The sequence below is a fragment of the Mytilus edulis genome, chromosome 4, assembly GCF_963676685.1.
Source record: "Mytilus edulis chromosome 4, xbMytEdul2.2, whole genome shotgun sequence".
NCBI lineage: Eukaryota > Metazoa > Mollusca > Bivalvia > Mytilida > Mytilidae > Mytilus > Mytilus edulis.
This window is the reverse complement of record NC_092347.1, coordinates 28,587,663-28,607,571: the sequence shown is the minus strand read 5'-3', so window position 1 is coordinate 28,607,571 and position 19,909 is coordinate 28,587,663. Positions and strand designations below refer to the sequence as shown.

The window sequence follows — 19,909 nt, the reverse complement described above, 5'->3', positions numbered from 1 at the left end:
TATAGATCTATCTTGTCAATTAATTTTGCTGCTTTCAATATCTCGCTATTTAAAAAAAAGCTGCCACGACTTGCTTGTATAAGTCAATACACCAGACATACAATAATAATAAGATGTGGTATAATTACCAATGAGACAACTCTCCACAAGAGACCAAATGACACAGAAATTTTCAACTATATATAAAAAAGAAGATGTGGTATGATTGCCAATGAGACAACTGTCCACAAGAGACCAAAATGACACAGACATTAACAACTGTAGGTCACCATACAGCATTCAACAATGAGCAAAGCCCATATCATACAGTTATGATATGGGCTACAAAGATGAAAGGACCCTGTAATGACCAATGTTAAACTTGTGACAATTCAAGAAAACTAATGGCCCAATCTATGTTCAAAATAATGATCGAAAAACAAATAGGTTACACGGCAACAAACGACAACTATTGAATTACAGGCCCCTGACTTGGGACAGTGGCAAACCGAATGTGGTGGCTCGAAAACCTCCATATTATCTGGAACAGTGGTGTAACGGTTCAACATAAAAACAAACTATGCAGAACAATAAAAGAAAAACAAATATTAGAAACAGCAAAAACTCGACAACCATCCAACTACAGACTCCTTATTTGAACAGGCACACATAGATTGTGATGGGGTTAAAATAATTTGAAGGCGCCTACCCTCCCCTAACCTGGAACAGTGGTTTAGCAGTACACCATAAGAACAAACTATAAAAATCAGTCGAAAAGGGCTTAGCTCATTAGATGCTCGATACAAAGAAGAAACACACAGATTGTTGACGTACATTTTATAGTATCAGAAAAACAGCAAATCAAACCATGAAAATAATACCAATTAACACGCAGTGATCTGTGAACTGGAATTCACAGTTGTATCCTAATATTTGTCAAATAGTCCCGCACAGTGCTGGGGCCGTCTTGAACACACAATGAGGTAAGATAATATGTTTGGTATTGAAGGTATCACTGTGACGTCCAAATTAGAACAGCTCCTTTACATTTTGTTTTTTCCTCTAGGCATTTTTATGGGTATCACTTGCGCTCCTTTAAAATATGTTATTAATTTGGCTCACAAAGATTGGGCTGGCATATAGGTAATTTGTTTCCATTATTCTTCTAGGAATTGTATACAAAAGATAAAAAAAAAAATATATACATTTTAATACTTTATTTTTCCCGAATAAGTTTACACCCTTTCTTCCATTTTATCGTAACTATACAGGATAAAGTTAGTTATTGAAATGTCTTAGCTTCTTTAGACAATCATAAATCCAGAAAATGCTGATCTACCGAATTCATCACTTTTTATCGCACCTTGTCCAGGTGAAGTCAGATGAGTCCGAATGAAAACAGCTTCACCTTGGGTAGCAGAGATGACTGCATGTCCAGTCACGGTATTGTAGCCACAGTAAACGTATGTACTGCCAAGAATCCTCGTGTTGATAACTAATTCAGTTGTGTGTGCCTTATGACATGCGACTCTAGTAGACCAGGTAAACGAGTAGAGACCTGAACGAGGAACTGTGAATATACCAGTAAAATTGTTATACGCATTTCCTACATTAGTCTTGACAGTGTCGTATACGAGAAGATGGTGTCCTCCAGGTTCCGGTTCGTCACGTGACATAAACGCATAGAAAGCATACTGTCCATTTGATTGTCCATCTGCAACATATAAAAAGTAAATAGATACAAGTGAGTCAAATGTCTGTTCGAATGTTAAAATATCTTGAACTTTTTAACGGAAAGCTAGAATACGGGATAATTCATGACACATAAAATTTCAAAATTGCACAGAAACCCTAAAGCACAGTGCTTTCACTGCTTTATCTTACCATTACTACATTTATTATTTTTCTTTGGAAATTCATAATTTTTCTGTAACTCATTTGAAATTTTGTTATGATTTTACAAGATAGTTTCTGTACCAATCTATCAGAGGGAAAAAAAGCATAAAGGGTCATTGATTACGCTGAATCAATAGTTTGTTGTATGAATAAGTCTTAGATGCATGCTTTACATATCACGGCCGACACTCGGCTAACCGAGAGATTGGTCGGTTAATCTATATTGAGTATGCGGCTATATCGGCGGTTGGTCTGTTAATCGGGTTGGCTAAAGTCTGTTAATCAGGTGTTATCGAGAAAATCATTGAAAACTCAGCATGTTTCATTGTATAACCTTTTAAATATATGTTTATCATAAAAAATATTTATGTCTAACAAAAATATTCAATGTACTGAATCCAGTGGTGTAATTATTATTTTTCTAGCTTCTATGTACGACCTATAAAATGAAAAGGCAAGTTACTCATCAATAAATTTATACACATTTTACACACACAAAATGTACACAAAATGACACCTGTGTTGAATTTACTTGCATGCAATATTTTGAACATCGAAAAAAAGACAGGCATTATGTGTGTTAACCAAATTGATATCATTGTGTGAAAAATCTACACGAAAATCCGTATTTTGGTGACATAAATCAATCTTTTTTTAAAACCTGGTCTGTTAATGGGTCGGATGTATAAAACCCGGTCTGTTAATTGGTCTGTTAAGAGTTATGAATGACAATAAAAGTATAATTTTATTACTATATAGGGTGTTAATTTGGTAGGCTCAAGACGAGCGGCTAAAATATACGGAAACAACACTTGAGCAATGGAACATAAAATATATACGGAAACAAAACATGAGCAATGGAATATAAAATATACGGAAACAAAACACATGAACAATTAACAATTTAGGCAATGAATATTGAAAATTGATAAAAGTGGTTTCAAAAAGTATTAAATTAGAGTAAAATTAATTTTATCCGAGAATGGTCGCATATATTGTGTGGATTCTGTTTTATTGTCATGAATGACACCAATTTGTCATCTACATTGGTGACTAGTATATAAATCAGAGATTAACGTCGTAATGTAACTAAACATAAGTAAGTAAAATATATTGGGATGCCTAAATATATAGAATAGAGAAAGAATAATTAATGAGTAAGATAAATAAAATGTATAGAAAAGTAACATAACAATTTAAAGAATACAGAAATAATCAACACCCCAATCCGGACCCTCATGGTATACACGCATGGTTGGCAAAAAAGTGGTCTAGACCATGCCAGTGGTAAATACCGGTAAATACCGGGAAATACTGGCAAATACCGGCAAATACTGGTCGATTGAATTTTTTAGTGGTCATTCCTATAAAAACCACTATCTTCTTGGTCAATTATAATTACTATTAATAATTAATTTATCTAGAAAGTGTTCAAATCATTTTTAATGCTTTCATTTCAATTTCTATTGTAAATTCAAACATGGATCTACATTGATTAATGTGTATATAATATTATAGTAAAAGATCAAAACTTTTTGTCCCTGCTTCAATATTTCCATTTCCAGCATGAAGAAGGTTTTTATCTCACAGCTAAATAGACAGGAAATAATTTATTGTTTAAGGGAGTCTTCATGTATCAATTTTATTACTTTCAACCCATGTACTGTCAACTTTTATTGGGGGCTGTTGTTTTAGTAATTAAATTTTCACACCTAGCAATGCCAGGTGATGGGTAAAAAGACCCATGTAACTTCATTTACCTGTAGTTTTATTGGTAAACGGACAGAAAGTCACAGGACAAAAAGTCACAGGACATAAAGTCACAAATTTGATAGGACAAAAAGTCACAAATAATTTATTGACCATTATTTTAATATATAAGAATAAATCTTGAAATATTTACGTTTAAATACATATATTCATATTAAAGTTTAGGAAAAGTGTCAGTATACTTGAAAAATGAAGATTTATTTAATTTTAATCATGCATAAGATGTTTTTCTTGGCACCATGAAGCCATTTAAGTGCCAAGTCACTTTGACATTTTGTTTTTTTTAACAATTATTTGATAATCTTTGATATTTTTTGGATACATTTTGTTTAAAAAGTTGGTTTATATACAATAGTTTAAGATAAATACAAAAATATTTTTGTAGAAATAAGCGTTTTTTATTCAAAGAAAATAATCAGAAAAAATGAATTGTGACTTTTTGTCCTGTGACTTTTTGTCCGTGACTTTTTGTCTGTGACTTTTTGTCCTGTGACTTTCTGTCCTACATTCGTTTTATTTACCTTTAATTCTAACTACCTGTAAAATCATACATTTTGAATAAAAAATATATTGATTTATAAATGTTGAAATAAAATGTAATTTTATATATATATCTGAAGTATGCAATATCATAATTCATAATAACTAAATTTTAAATCAGTAGGAACAAGTGTTTTAAATGAATAAAACATCAAATTCATTAATTTTTTAAGCTGACACATTCATAAAGATTAAAGTTGAAGTATATTTTACTTTTTGTCAAGTTTTTACTTCAATTAATAGTAAAAACAACCATAAAAATTTCAATTGACCAGTATTTGCCAGTATTGACCACTTGGGGAGTATTGTCCGGGGCGGTAAATACCGGTAAATACCACTGGTAAATACCGGGGGTGGTATTTACCACCCAACCTTGTATACACGAGAATCTGGATGGAGATACAGAATATAAATAAAAGATAAGGACAGTAGAGAGTGATGCATTGCTAAAAAAGAGAGAAAAAAAAACAATAATTGTTTAAGAATAAAGACATAAAACCACCCTGGGTGTTGAAACAGTAACGGATTGCGATGTACTCATATTGGTAACAAATGCTTGAAGTTTACATGTGGACAACTGCAGTTCTCCACTGCACATATGTTGAAAAGGAACTAAACGGAATAACATGAATTTAAACTTAATACAACCAAATGTAGCTGCATTCGCTCCTTTCCATTTACTTCTTTAGAATGATTTATAAACAACAGATGATTAAGTAATAGAAGAAAAGAACCAATATTGGATGATACTGACGAATTTGGGTTAAACGTCCAGTGACAAATAGCATGTGCATATGAGAACGACAACACGTTATAAGTACCCTGTGTTGTATTAGGAAGACACGTTCAGTCGGATTTGAGAACATGCTACTTTTTGCAGACACAAAAATTAAGGCTGATTGAAATCGTTAATAATAAATTCATGCATATTCCAGCGGCCAACCCAGATCACGCTATATTGAAGTGACACACTCTTCAATAAAATTCAAAGAAAGTCAAAACAAAAATGCGTTTACTGGAAGGATAGTGCTGCACCGTGTTATCATTTTTTTTTACTCAAGAATCTCTCATTCTTAACTTTTTCAATGAGAAAATATAAAGGTAGCAAAACTATTTTCGTGGCTAAATAACTCTTAACTGACACAATTTCAATTGTCCAACCCATTAACAGACTTTATAACCCATAATTTTCACTAAAACGTGGTATTACTCACGTTATATTACAATTATGAAATATTTACTAATGTCAATTTATATGCAAGAACCAAAGTAGTAGTTTGTGTCTTTTAAATGATATCTAAAATTGTTTGTTTCGCCTTTTATCAAAAAAATTGCTATGCGTGTAGTCATTAATACTACATACTTGCGCGACGCCTTTTACTTTTACTAAAAACTGCGTAGACTATGAAATGTTTTTAAAGGTGGAAAATGTTCTATGATAGATATCATTTTGTCAGACACTTTTCTTTTTTTGATTTGATTCTTATAATATGCCAAAAATCTGTATATTTGATAGAAATTAACATTAAATTGTGCGTTTTACTCTTAACAGACGTATAGCCAACCCGATTAACAGACCAATCTCCCATATAGCCGCATACTCAATATAGATTAACCGACCAATCTCTCGGTTAGCCGAGTGTCGGCCGTGCATATTAGTATTTTTTTTTTGCGTGTGCTAGCTGTCAGTAGCTACGAGTACTCTCAGATCTGCACGTCGTCTTTTTCTTTTGGGGTGTATAAATAATTAAAGCGGAATATTGCATTACAAGAGTCTGCGCGTTTAACGTCGAACTGATCCTGGTGTATATCCTCTTCTTGTTACAATAATAGCGTTAATTTTGTTTGTACCGGTTTTCAATATTTTGTGTTTTTTTGTTTATGTTTTAGTGTTTATGTGTTATTAAATGTCATGAAATTTAAGTTGTATTCTCACTTTTCTATTATATCACCGACAGAGAATTCCAACTTACCTAACAAGAGTCTCCGTGCATCTTTCACATTTAACTGATCCCGAGCCCTTCTTTTAGTTAATAGGTGCGTGTTTTGGACCGACTGCAATTCACTGTTTTCTTTTTCAAGGTGTCTGACGGTATTTCCTAGGTGTCTGATGATATTTTCCAATGAAGTGGTCTTTTCGTTTTGAGAAACTGCATATTGTTCTAGTTTCTGCAGCCTAGCCACTATGGTGTCTGAGTAAGTCGCATGTAATATCAAAGTTAGAAGAAAAAGCTTATAATACACATACGAAGTGTCCATTTCTATAGATAGTTTTGAATATGTAAGATTCTTAGTGCATTCAAGATAAAACACGTAATATTTGACAAATCTTATCTTCGACTCGAGATTGGAAAACATCCAAGCTTCATATGGGATCTTGCAATTGTATTTCAAATTATGATCACCACTTAGAAAACTCTTCACAGGATACCTAATGACACAGAATTTAACAATTATAGGTCACCGTAAGGTGGCCTTCAACAATGAGCACAGCCAATAAAAGGCCCTGAAATGTCAAATGTAAAACCATTCAAACAAGAGAACTAACGGCCTAACTAATATACAAAATAATGAACGAAAAACAAATATATAAAACAGCAACAAATTACACCCTTGAGTGGTGGATGGAGCCTATATATACATTATATAGGGAAACAATAGTTAAAATTAAAACTTAATTTTCCTCAAGTGTCTCAAAGATAAGTATTCTATATTATGTTAAATGTAAAATTTACGAACAGATTTTTTTTGAAAGTTTTGTAAACATAGGTTGAAGTGACTAAATTTTTTTATGAATTGTTTCATTTTCTATTTATCATTGGCTTTAGTTGTCAACAATTATCTTTGGACGGTTGACAGAAGAAAGTTCCCATTCGATTTTGAAAATTGTGTTAATAGATAAGAAAGACGATTTTTTTCTCAGATCCCAAACTAACGTGTGTTTGCTCTGATCTATTTACTTAGACTGTGTGCTATTTGTTGGGGTTGATAGACACTATCTTGATTTTCTAAAACTTATTTTGAATACCGTTCCAGAGTAATGCGACGTTAGCCGTCATATATGTAGCCCTGATGTATACTGTGATGTTTTTAATTGTAACTGATTTATGTATGCCCTTCGTGGGCCCTGCAATTTCGGGAAATAACAATATTCAGAATCTATTCTATTCTATTCTGTAAGACTAGTTTTCGCGTATTGCACTTTTTTAGAGTATGCATACTATAAGTTTTCTCTAAACTTTACTAGCTCATTGGAATTTATTTTATTCCAGAGTTATAGGACTTTAACCTTCAAATTTAAGATTTATGTTTTTTTTTATAAATCACACGTCAAGTAAAATAGCTCCAGTATGTTTGGATGAACCATCTGCCCCTTCGTTTTGCGCCAACATATCTTTTTTGATACATTGCGATCGCGTTATTAAAACTATACAAACTTCATATTTTCTGCTCCAAGGCATGAATATGTCAGTTTATTTTTTATTTAAAGCGTTTAATTTTGTCATTTTCTTTTTATAAATTTCACCTTTTTAATTTTTCTTGGAGTTGGGTATTATTGATATACTTTATTAAACAAAGCGGTGTGCTATCTAAACGAAAACTGCTCCAACATATTTACGAGGAAGGTCGGCTTATATCGACACTACAAAAGTGTTACCATCACGAATTGGTTGACAGTCACGATAAGTCTGTTTCAACTTACCAGCGACACATAGCCTTTGATCTCTACATAATATAATATTCGTCGGATCAGTAATTTCATTGAGTTTGTCTAAACAACTACAAACTTTACACTGTTGTTTGAATTGGTGAATGTTGGCTCCCTTTCGATTTTGCAATATCAGTCTGGACTGATGTTTCAGAGTAATGGGACAATATATGTATATGAATATTCCAATGCTTATTTTATAAACAGTCACTTTACTGAATTCTGATTAAAATTGTGAAAACAACACTATAATGCAATTGCGACCAAAGCACCTTTCTGTATTTAACTTCATAAGAAATACTTGTGTAAAACCGACTATTGTTTGGTCTATTTTGAAGCAATGTGTACATTTGTCCGTCTTGCAGGATTCATCTAACCTTGATCTCATTTCATGGTTCATTGGTCTACGTAATGATTTTATGTTTTTTTCTGTAATTTACCAAAAACTATCAGCAATATTTCAAATAGGTTTGATGTATGGAACGATTGTGATGTGTACTTGTCAGCCTGACAGTGTTAATCTGACCCTAATATCATTTTCATGATTCATTGGTCTATGTTTTGTTTTCGTGGTTTTGTCTATTTACTATATAAATACTATAAGCAAGGATTTGTATAGTACTATACACATCCTTGTTATACGCAATATTTCAAAAATATTTGGTATTTGGAACGATTGTGATGTGTACTTGTCAGACTGACAGGGTTAATCTGACCCTGATCTCATTTTCATGATTCATTAGTGAATGTAAACTTTCACGGTTATGTCTGGTGTTTTTTCTCCGGATACTGTAAGCAATAGGTCAGCTTATTTGGTTATGGAATGATTGCATGGTGTATATGTTGTCTGGCAGGGTTCATCTGACATTGGCTTCAGTTTTATGGTTCATTGATCAATGTTTAATTTTGGTATGTTTCTGGGATACCATAAGCAACCTATATTTGGTGTAAGGTGTACATGTTTGTCAGTCGGGGTCTAAGACTAATAGACCCTGACCTCATTTACAATGATAATTGATAATTCTAATTCTTTTTGAAAATTAGTGTAAAACTTTATATTACAAAATTTCAACACAAATTTAATCATGATAAGTAAAGCAGGAGAGATATTTCGACGTGTGCATTCGTTTATTTGAAATGAATAATATATATAATATGTATAAAAAAAATATATCGCTAATCGAAATTTAGGGTAAAAAATTACCCAATCAAAAATCCTGAAAATGCAGACCGGCCTGAGTTATTACTCTTTATTGCCCCTTTACCTGGCGAAGAGTGGGTTCGAACAAACACAGCCTCGCCTTGTGAAGCATAAGTGACGACATGACCAGTCACTGTATTATAACCACACCAGATATAAGTACTCCCAAGAACTCTCGTATTGAGAACAAGCTCTGTTGTATGTGCCTTGGAACACTCGACTCGGGTGGACCAGGTAAAAGAGTAGATTCCATTACGAGGGACTGTAAATGTTCCTGTGATGTTGTTATATGCGTTTCCAATATTTGTCTTGACAGCGTCGTAAATGAAATGACGATTCCCTCCAGGCTCTGGTAAGTCATGTGACAAATACGCATAAAATGCATAATGAGAACTACTGGCTCCTGAAAATATTCATTGATAAATAATTTGTGACATTTGTAATGTTAACAAGAGATTGGATTTAGGAATTCGATATTTTTTTGTCATTGTTTAGACTTAAAGACATCTGCGCTAGCCAAGGATTAGAGGGAAGTGGATCGGAACCCTTGGCTAGCGAAGATGACTGAAAGATAAAAATTTCAACATACTTAACACTACGGTGCATTTTTTACCTAATTTTGACTGAATTTATTAACCGTCTGATAAAATCCATTGTTTTACTATGCTTGTTGAAGGAACTGACTCAACTTTGTTATCATATGAATTATGATCTTCGATATTCAGAGCTCAATGAAGAATACTAACAAAACTAACAATACTATTAGTCAGCACAGATTGTGCTAGTGACCAAATGTGATATGTATGGGGCCATTAATTGTAGATGGGGTTCGAGCGACCTAATACGATATATATGGGGTCGGGAAATTGCATATGGTGTTCGAGCGACTTAATACGATATATATGGGGTCAGTAAATTACATTTAGGGTTCGATTGACCAAAATACGATATATATGGGGTCAGTAAATTGCATATGGGGTTCGAGCAACCTCATATGATATAAATGGGGTCAGAAAATTTAAACTGGGATACGAGCGACCTCATATAGGGTATATATGAGTCAGTAAATTGAATATGGATTCGAGCGACCTAACACGATGTATATGGGGTCAGTAAATTGCATATGGGGTTCGAGCGACCTAATACGATATTATTGGATCAGTAAATTGCATTTAGGGTTCGAGCGACCAAAATACGATATATATGGAGTCAGTAAATTGCATATGGGGTTCGAGCGACCTCATACGATATAAATGGGGTCAGAAAATTTATACATGGGTTCGAGCGACCTCATATAGGGTATATATGGGTCAGTAAATTGAATATGGATTCGAGCGACCTAACACGATGTATATGGTGTCAGTAAATTGCATATGGGGTTCGAGCGACCTCATACGATATAAATGGGATCAGAAAATTTATAATGGGGTTCGAGCGATCTCATATACGATATATGGGTCAGTAAATTGCAGAATGGGTTCGAGCGACATAACACGATGTATATGGGGTCAGTAAATTTTAAATGAGGTTCGAGCGGCCTTATACGATATTTATGGGTATCAGCATATTCCATAATGTTTGGTGAGAGCAAATCATGACCCCATTAGCAATATTAATATTAACTGACTCCATATATAGAATCATTGTTATAACAGCGTGGACATCCGCAATAGTTGATCATAGTTATGTTGTAAACTTGTTTGTCATCTGCTATCGATAACATAGATTTTCGCTCACTCAGTGTCGGAGGTCTTCCAGATGGGAGGTTAATAGAATAAAAGAGTAAAGTACATGCAAGTGTACAAGAAAAAAAAAGGAAGTTTTTAAAAGTATTGAACATTTAAATCAGAACAAACGTTCATGCACCAAAGCTGACCCAGTCAATTGATAACCGGAGCGCGCTAAGAAATGGGCTTGTCCACTTTGTTATGTAAATGATTCTATCATATTAGATCGCTAGCGCATTGTGTAACGAATTTATCTTACCGACTATCTTAACATGTGGCATTAAGGCAGCAACCATTTGATTTTCTGTGGGGGGGGGGGGGGGGCTATGTTTTTTTTTGTTTTTTGTTTGTTTCCAGTTTTTTGAGAAAAAAATAATTTGTTTTTGATTCTGAGAAAAAAAAATTGTTTGTTTCACCCTCAGCTGCCACTATATGTAATGCTGAAATTGAAAGAAAAAAATTGTTTTCGACTTGTCGCGAAAAAAATAGATTGTTTTTCGCCGCAGGCGAAAAAAAAAGTTTGCACAGAAAAAAAACCATAGCCCCCCCCCCCCCCCGCAGAAAATCAAATGGTTGCTGCCTAAGACTAGTGGCCTGTCAAAGTGATCAAGTCTTCAACACAAAAGGACCTACATCCATCTGTCTATACAAAACGATCACCAGCAATAACAACTTGTAAACTGTTGCATTTATTTCAATTGTTCAATTTCTTCATCTGTTGTTCGGGCAAAACGATTCAAATTTTGCTTCAACGTCGTATTGTTTTTATAAAGGGACATAACACCACTATTTACTGCTATAGTGTACTAACCGCTCAACCACCAAGTGCTATCCTCAAAGTCAAGTACGGAGGCTGTGTGTTCGATCACTATCCGTTCAAAACAAAGACTTATACAAATTGGTAAAAAAGCACACGACAAATGATTTATGAGTATGAGCAAAGACGGGTCGGCTCGGAGTCACAATGAGATGTCCTAATAGTGTGACATATTGAATTTGTCTTCCTGTTAACCTTTTGAACTAGCACGTAAATAAATCAATGAGTCGTTTAATATTTACATAAACAGTTTATTATGATACCACATTGGCATGTTCTCGTCCTGAATGTGCACCGTTATGCGCCACTGGACTTCAAATAGCCAACTGTTCAACCACCCTACACACTAATCTTGATATTCAATGAATATAAAGCAGTACAGTGAGCGAGTAAGATTCTTCAGCAATGTCAACATTATATCATTTTTGTCGAACCTTCGAATTTAGTCGAAAAAGCGAGACATAGCGATCCTACATTCCGTCGTCGTCGTCGGCGGCGGCGGCGTCCACAAATATTCACTCTGTGGTTAAAGTTTCTGAATTTTAAAATTACTTTTCTAAATTATACTGGTTTTGTTTCAAAATTGACAAAAGCTAGTATCCAGAAGAAAATTGTGTTTAAATTTTGTACCTGTGTATCTGTATTTTACTTATAAATGGACTTAGTTTTTCTTCCATTTACTATTACACACAATCTACAGTTAGAACATTTATTTTAGATTCATAAAATATCCTGGATTTTTAACGAAATTGGACAGAAGCTTTTTACAATCAAAAGAAATATTTTTATTGATTTTTTTCCTCATTTTTGTTTCAAGCCTTCGAATAACAGCAAAAGTAGGCGAAACACTGGGTTCACATGAATACAGATTCAATGAGGTCGAATTATCCACTTGCAAGTGAATAATTAACAATCAATGTTTTTTTTAGTTTAAGACGACGTGCGTATCATGTGCTTGTGGCGCAGCTGTTTATTTTTTTCATTTTATGTCTTTTCTCTAGATTGAATGTATATTTTCTTTTGCATATGTTTATATTCATAGCATGTATGTGCTATATGCCCTCAGGTAGCCTTAATTAAATATAAAAATCAGTAACCGGTAAAAATGACAAGACTTCTTTCCGTATTGTCTTTCATACAAAAGATATTTTTTTTGATATAACCGGAAACTTGAATTGAAGATACTTCGATTTTTCTATACATGTAACAGCATATAGATTATTAATCTGTTATCTATTAAAAGTTTTACACAAACATGAACTTAAAAGGAAAAAACTCAGCCATACAAAAAATTAGATTCATAATATTTCTCTCGTAACAACTCGTAATCTCCAATTGTGTATGGATTCAAACATCTTCTTTTTACAGCGGATGACCATTCAAGAGTTATTCCGGTGTTATGTTGCCACAGACAGTTTAGCTAACTACGCGGATATTATCGATTGCAAAATAACATAATTCCTTATCGCTTGTAATATATATTAATTTCATCAACAAATATTCATTAAAATAATTGATTGTGACCCACCAGAACTTGCGGTCAACCGATTATCTGTACTTCAGTTCTTTGATTAAATTACAAGACGACGGACGGTTTTTATGCAGGTTTTTTTTTTCTCCCTTTGATTTTTGTAACTTTAATTCTGTTATGAGCATCTTTTAAAAATGGTTTTAACAAAACGTTTATATCAATGCTTTATATAGTATGAATAAAGTTAATATCTTTGATCATATGAGAAATAAGATGTACAAAAAATATTAATCTGTCTTATGAAATTATTCATTATAAGAATAGATTAAAAAAAGTGGAATAAAATGTGTCCGACATTGAATTACCGATTTATACAAATGTTCTTTGTTTTTATAATTCCCGCCCCCCAAAAAACTCAAATTTATCAGATATAAAAAAAGAAAATATGATATGGCCTTTTCATATATCAACCATATCTAAAGAGAGTCGAGAGATATCAAATAGATATTCAAACACAGAAACCAAAAACAAACTGACAATGCCACGGCGAAATTAGAAAAATCAAATCAAAAGACACCAATATAAAAAAGAGCTGTGTGATATTGAAAAAGTCATATAATATACCCGTTATTATATATCACTAATGGCTGATACAGAACGATTGCCATTGATTTTAACTCATATTTAGAACGGCCCAAACAACTGCAAGTTCATATAAAAGACGTCAGAGAATCTCGGACCATAAGGCAGCAACCATTTGATTTTCTGGGGGGGGGGGGGGGGCTTTTTCTGGACACATTTTTTCCCCCTGCGGCGAAAAACAATCTATTTTTTTCACGACAAGTCGAAAACAAATTTTTCTTTCAATTTTAACATTACAGATAGTGGCAGATTTTTTTCTCCAAAAGAAACAAACTTTTTTTTCCAAAAAAAACCATAGCGTGGAGATCGTATTTATTCCAATTAGGTTAGTAGGATTCCACATTAGGTTAGTAGTTGGTGTTTATTTTAATATGAAAACAACACGGTGTTGAGGAAAATCTTAAAGGAAGGGGGGAGTCTTAAAGGTACAGACGAAGAAATTGATGATGAACGATAAATACATTCATACGGCCTGAAACTAACAAGTTGTGATTGTTCTTAATACTAATGATATTGTAGACTTGTTCACTTTGATGGGCATCACTCTCACCCCATATGAAATTTACTGACCCCATACCAATGATATCCGCCGTATTAGGTCACTAGCACACTATATATATATATATGTAACTAATAATATCTATCATTTTAAAAGTGTATGATTGGAATTTGTAAGGTATTAAATATCTTTAAAATGAGACCGATTTCTCCTCATTTACAAGACGAAAACTATTTTTACTGTAATGTTTTTCACTTTCGTTTTTGTTGTATCATTTTTTGTGTCTGTCTGATTTGTTTGCTATTAAACAATAAGTTAGATATGAATAATTACCAGTGTCACATGACCTATTCATCACCAATAATGCACGAAGAACATCATCTTGGATCGATACCAGCTTTCCTATTTATTGAAAATGAAATGAATTATATTCAGTTGATATCAGAATTGCTAATTAATTTAAAGTCTATGCACTATGAACAAGTAGACAGGGCCTGAGACTCGAAACGGTCTATTCATCCATGTATCATATCAATCAAATAAACCAAGAACTACACAATTTAAGAAATGGAAGATGACAATACCTCAATTCAATGAGAGAAAAATATCTACATAAAGCAAGTCCTTTTCTCGGAAGTAGCTTTTCTGCCTGACAAACGACATGCTAAACTATAATCTTGTTTAAATCCCCCCTCCCCCGCCAAAAAACCCTAAACTCAACAGAACCGGTGTTTAGCATTTGCACCGATAAGCATTTCATTTTCGCCGATTTTGACACTGACCTTCCGATATGTATGGCCATCGATGATCAAAGAACTGACTCCTCGGCTCGTTTCAGTGTACAATAAAATTAAACATAAGTGATCACTATGGAACGCCGTAGCTGCCTTATGTGTACTTGTTTTTAGATACGCATATACTTTTCAATATATGCACATAGTTTTTCTATATATGCACATACTTTTTCTCTATATGCACATAGTTTACTTTATATGCACATAGTTTACTTTATATGCACATAGTTTTTCTATATATGCACATAGTTTTTCTATATATGCACATAGTTTTACTATATATGCACATACTTTTTCTCTATACGCACATACTTGTTCTCTATATGCACATAGTTTACTTTATATGCACATAGTTTTTCTCTATATGCACATCTGTTACTTATTCGTTTTTAATGCGCGGAGTATACGGTTGCACTTTGAATTAAATCGTTTTTCAATTGTGTTCATGTCTCTGGTGGTAACAATGTGTTCTTACAGATGAAATGACCCTATAAGCGCGATTGCAACCGTTCCAGTGCTCGGTTAATACCCTGTTACTTATTCACTTATAATACGTTTGTTGTACGTTGCACCTTTTAAAAAAAATCAATTGTGCCCATGTCTCTTGGTGTAACAATGTGTTCTTAGAGATGAAATGACCCTATTAGCGCGCATGTACCCGTTCCAGCGCTCGGTTGACACCCTGTTATCTATTCGTTACCTATTCACTTATAATACGTTTGTTGTACATTGCACCTTTTAGAAAAGGATTTTCAATTATGTCCATGTCTCAGGTGGTAACAATGTGTTCTTAGAGATGAAATAACCCTATTACTGCTTATGTACCCGTTCCAGCGCTCGGTTAATACCCTGTTACCTATTTGTTACCTATTCGTTACCTAATCACTTATAATACGTTTGTTGTACGTTGCACCTTTTAGAAAAGGATTTTCAATTGTGTTCATGTCTCTGGTGGTAACAATGTGATCATAGAGATTGAATGACCCTATTAGCGCGTATGTACCCGTTTTCAATTATGTCCATGTCTCAGGTGGTAACAATGTGTTCTTAGAGATGAAATAACCCTATTACTGCGTATGTTCCAGCGCTCGGTTAATACCCTGTTACCTATTCGTTACTTATTCGCTTATAATACGTTTGTAATACTTTTTATGTGTAGTGTAGTTTGTTCAGACTTATTTTTGTTTGTACGTTTTGGATGATTTTGTTTAAATATTCCATGTGTAATGGCAGTGTAAACATTCAGAGTTTGAATTTATTAGAATAGTAAATTTAACATTTAAGAGAAAGCTGTACTTGTCACAAAGCTGCCACCAAAAAATAGGGACATTGCTTTAATCTACAATTTTCTATGACAATGATAAATGTTCATTAAGAAGACCAAATTTTTATCTTTTATTCGTCATATTTGATTTTCAACCATATTTGTCAGGGTTCTCCGAGGAAAATATGTGCAAAAGCAGAAACATGTAAATATTTTAATTTTATATAACAGGTAACAGGTTATTTACCGAGCGCTGGAACGGGTACATGCGTGCTAATAGGGTAATTCCATCTCTAAGAACACATTGTTACCACAAGAGACATGGACAAAATTGAAAATTCTTTTCTAAAAGGTGCAACGTACAACAAACGTATTAAAAGTGAATAAGTAACATGGTATTAACAGAGCGCTGGAACTGGTGCATGCGCGCTAATAGGGTCATTTCATCTCTTAGAAAACATTATTACCACCAGAGATATGAACTTAATTGAAAATCCTTTTCTAAAAGGTTCTACGTACAACAAACGTATTATAAGTGAATAGGTAACAGGGTATTAACCGAGCGATGGAACGGGTACATGCGCGCTAATAGGGTAATTTCATTTTTTAAAACACATTGTTACCATCAAAGACACGGACATAATTGAAAATCCTTTTCTAAAAGGTGCAACGTACAACAAACGCATTATCAGTGAATATGTAACGAATAGGTAACAGGTTAATTACCGAGCGCTGGAACGGGTACATGCGCGCTAATAGGGTCATTTCATCTCTAAGAACACATTGTTACACCAAGAGACATGGGCACAATTGAATTTTTTTTTTAAAAGGTGCAACGTACAACAAACGTATTATAAGTGAATAAGTAACAGGGTATTAACCGAGCACTGGAACGGTTGCAATCGCGCTTATAGGGTCATTTCATCTGTAAGAACTCATTGTTACCACCAGAGACATGAACACAATTGAAAAACGATTTAATTCAAAGTGCAACCGTATACTCCGCGCATTAAAAACGAATAAGTAACAGATGTGCATATAGAGAAAAACTATGTGAATATAAAGTAAACTATGTGCATATAGAGAACAAGTATGTGCGTATAGAGAAAAAGTATGTGCATATATAGTAAAACTATGTGCATATATAGAAAAACTATGTGCATATATAGAAAAAGTATGTGCATATAAAGTAAACTATGTGCATATAAAGTAAACTATGTGCATATAGAGAAAAAGTATGTGCATATATAGAAAAACTATGTGCATATATTGAAAAGTATAAGCGTATCTAAAAACAAGTATACATAAGGCAGCTACGGCGTTCCATAGATCACCGTTTATAACCAGATTTTACAAATATACTTTTAAGTAGATATAAGAAGATGTGGTATGAGGTATAGTTAGTCCTATAATATGACTTTGGAGTTGTTTTTACTGTCAATGTTGAAACCCTGATAGCAAAAAAAAATTATGATAAATTAAATTGTTTGTAAATGATATGAAACTCCAAAGTCATATATTATAGGACTAGAGGTATAGTACATGTACAGGTATTTACTCACCTGTATCAAACTGTGCAATAAATAGCAAATATAAAATCGGCGCAAATGAAAAAATGAAATCGGCGCAAATAAAAGATTGACAATTTTAAAAATCGGCGCAAATATCATACGCCCAACAGAACAACCCCCCCTTTTCCCCCCTAAAATACATAAACAAAGTATTTACTCTACCAGTAAATAAATGCAATAATTAAAGACTGACTTACCGTAAGTCACAGAAAAATTTGCACATGCAAAAACTAGATTAACAAATACTGTAGAGTGTAAAATATTCATTGTGACCTTATGAGACTACTTAATTTATGTAAACCATGGTAGGCTATAACCTTGTACTTCCTGAATGAATATGTATAATATGTGCGTAGTTAGATCACTATTTGCCAATACAAATCGAAATGATAATCATATTGATCCAGTTATAAGCGTATGCACGTGCATATGCATGTTAAAGTAACTTTTTTTTTATTTTTTATCTCATATTAGAATTACAATTTCCGATAATACATCAATGTACATCACAGCTTGAATCGGCCCTTAATAGTTATGAAAATTGTCAGACAGTCATATTCAACTTACAATCATTCCATACAACAAATATAGTTGAGCTATTGCTATTATTATAAGAAAAACAGACAAAAAAAAAAACAACCAAAAATAACATGAAGCAATGAACCGTAAAAATGAGGTCAAGGTCAAATAAAACATGCCAGACTGACACTGAACCATGCAAATTAGGTCAAGGTCAGAGAACACCGGCAAGATGGAAATGTACATCTTATTATCATTCCATACACCAAATAGAGTATCTACCTATTGCTTATACTACCTGAGATATGGACTTAACCACGAAAACTAACAGGCATGAGGACCTTGTTACGCACATACCAAATATAGTCCCATTTCTCATAAGAGAGGAATTAAGCAAACCAGTACTAAAAATATCTACTTTTTTCATGGAACCATGAAAATGAGGTCAAGGACAATGGACATATGACCGACGGAAACTACATAACAAGGCATCTATATACAAAGTACGAAGGATCCATGCAGGACTGAGGTATTCTACCTTCTGAAATATTAAGCTTTTAATAGTTAAGCTAACGCCGCCGCCGGATTACTATTCCTATGTCGAGCTTTCTGCGACAGTAGTCTCAATCTATACAAATAATTTAGACATATAAAAATAAAACTGTATTTTGTGGTTGGTGTTAGTTTTGGGAGTTATTTTTTTGCACAATAACTCTTGAACCAGCAGCTCTTTTCTTTCCATTTATCATCATTTTAAGTTGTTAATAGCGGTGTCGGACAAAGTGGCATAACTCTGAACTTAATAAACGAATGGTTGTGATGTTGACACATACAATTCAGTGCTGTTTAAGGCAGCTGTTAAGCCGTATAAATTGAGTCAAGAACAAATGACATATTTTATACGTCATCTCCAGAACACATGATATAATTTGTATACAAGAAATAATTAGCAAGGTCTACTACCTTTTGAAATAAAATGATTTATACAATAAATGGATACATTTAAGTAAGAGCATTGCTCTTGTTTCCTAGTCCCATTTTTAGCTCACCTGACCAGAAGGGACAAGTGAGCTTTTCTCACCACTTTGCGTCCGTCGTCCGTCGTCGTTAACTTTACAAAAATCTTCACCTCTGAAACTACTGGGCCAAATTAAACCAAACTTGGCCACAATCATCATTGGGGTATCTAGTTTGAAAAATGTGTCGCTAACTCACTTATAATGAAGTTATATGCATATGATGTAAAGTAAATGTACACAAATATGATCATTGTTAATTTAATAGAAACACTTATCAATGCAGTAGAATTGATTGATACACAAGAGGGCACAGGACGTTTGCGCTTTTTTACCTGTAAAACGATAGGACATTTGCGCTTCAAATACTATGGACATTTGCGCTTTTAATTTTGATTCACATGTATTAATTTGACCGGACATTTGCGCTTTTTACCTATAGTCGTCTACCTGTAATTTTAATGATCACGTTAATAAATTTATCTTATATCTGT

At 33.5% G+C, this 19,909-nt stretch overlaps 2 protein-coding genes across 2 annotated transcripts; both read right to left on the bottom strand.

Annotated features, from left to right (window-relative positions):
• Positions 1 to 1,181: 1,181 nt before the first annotated feature.
• LOC139519345 (complement C1q-like protein 4) lies at positions 1,182 to 6,498 on the bottom strand. Its single transcript, XM_071311344.1, has 2 exons — positions 6,159 to 6,498; positions 1,182 to 1,693 (listed from the first exon to the last, which is right to left on the bottom strand). The coding sequence occupies exons 1-2, from the start codon at positions 6,442 to 6,444 to the stop codon at positions 1,284 to 1,286; spliced, it is 696 nt and encodes a 231-aa protein (XP_071167445.1). The 5' UTR covers positions 6,445 to 6,498; the 3' UTR covers positions 1,182 to 1,283.
• Positions 6,499 to 9,003: 2,505 nt separating this feature from the next.
• Positions 9,004 to 18,214, bottom strand: LOC139519343 (complement C1q tumor necrosis factor-related protein 3-like). The gene is made up of 3 exons (XM_071311341.1): positions 18,078 to 18,214; positions 14,585 to 14,653; positions 9,004 to 9,498 (listed from the first exon to the last, which is right to left on the bottom strand). Exons 1-3 carry the CDS (start codon positions 18,145 to 18,147, stop codon positions 9,095 to 9,097), a joined length of 543 nt encoding a protein of 180 aa, XP_071167442.1. The 5' UTR covers positions 18,148 to 18,214; the 3' UTR covers positions 9,004 to 9,094.
• Positions 18,215 to 19,909: the final 1,695 nt, after the last annotated feature.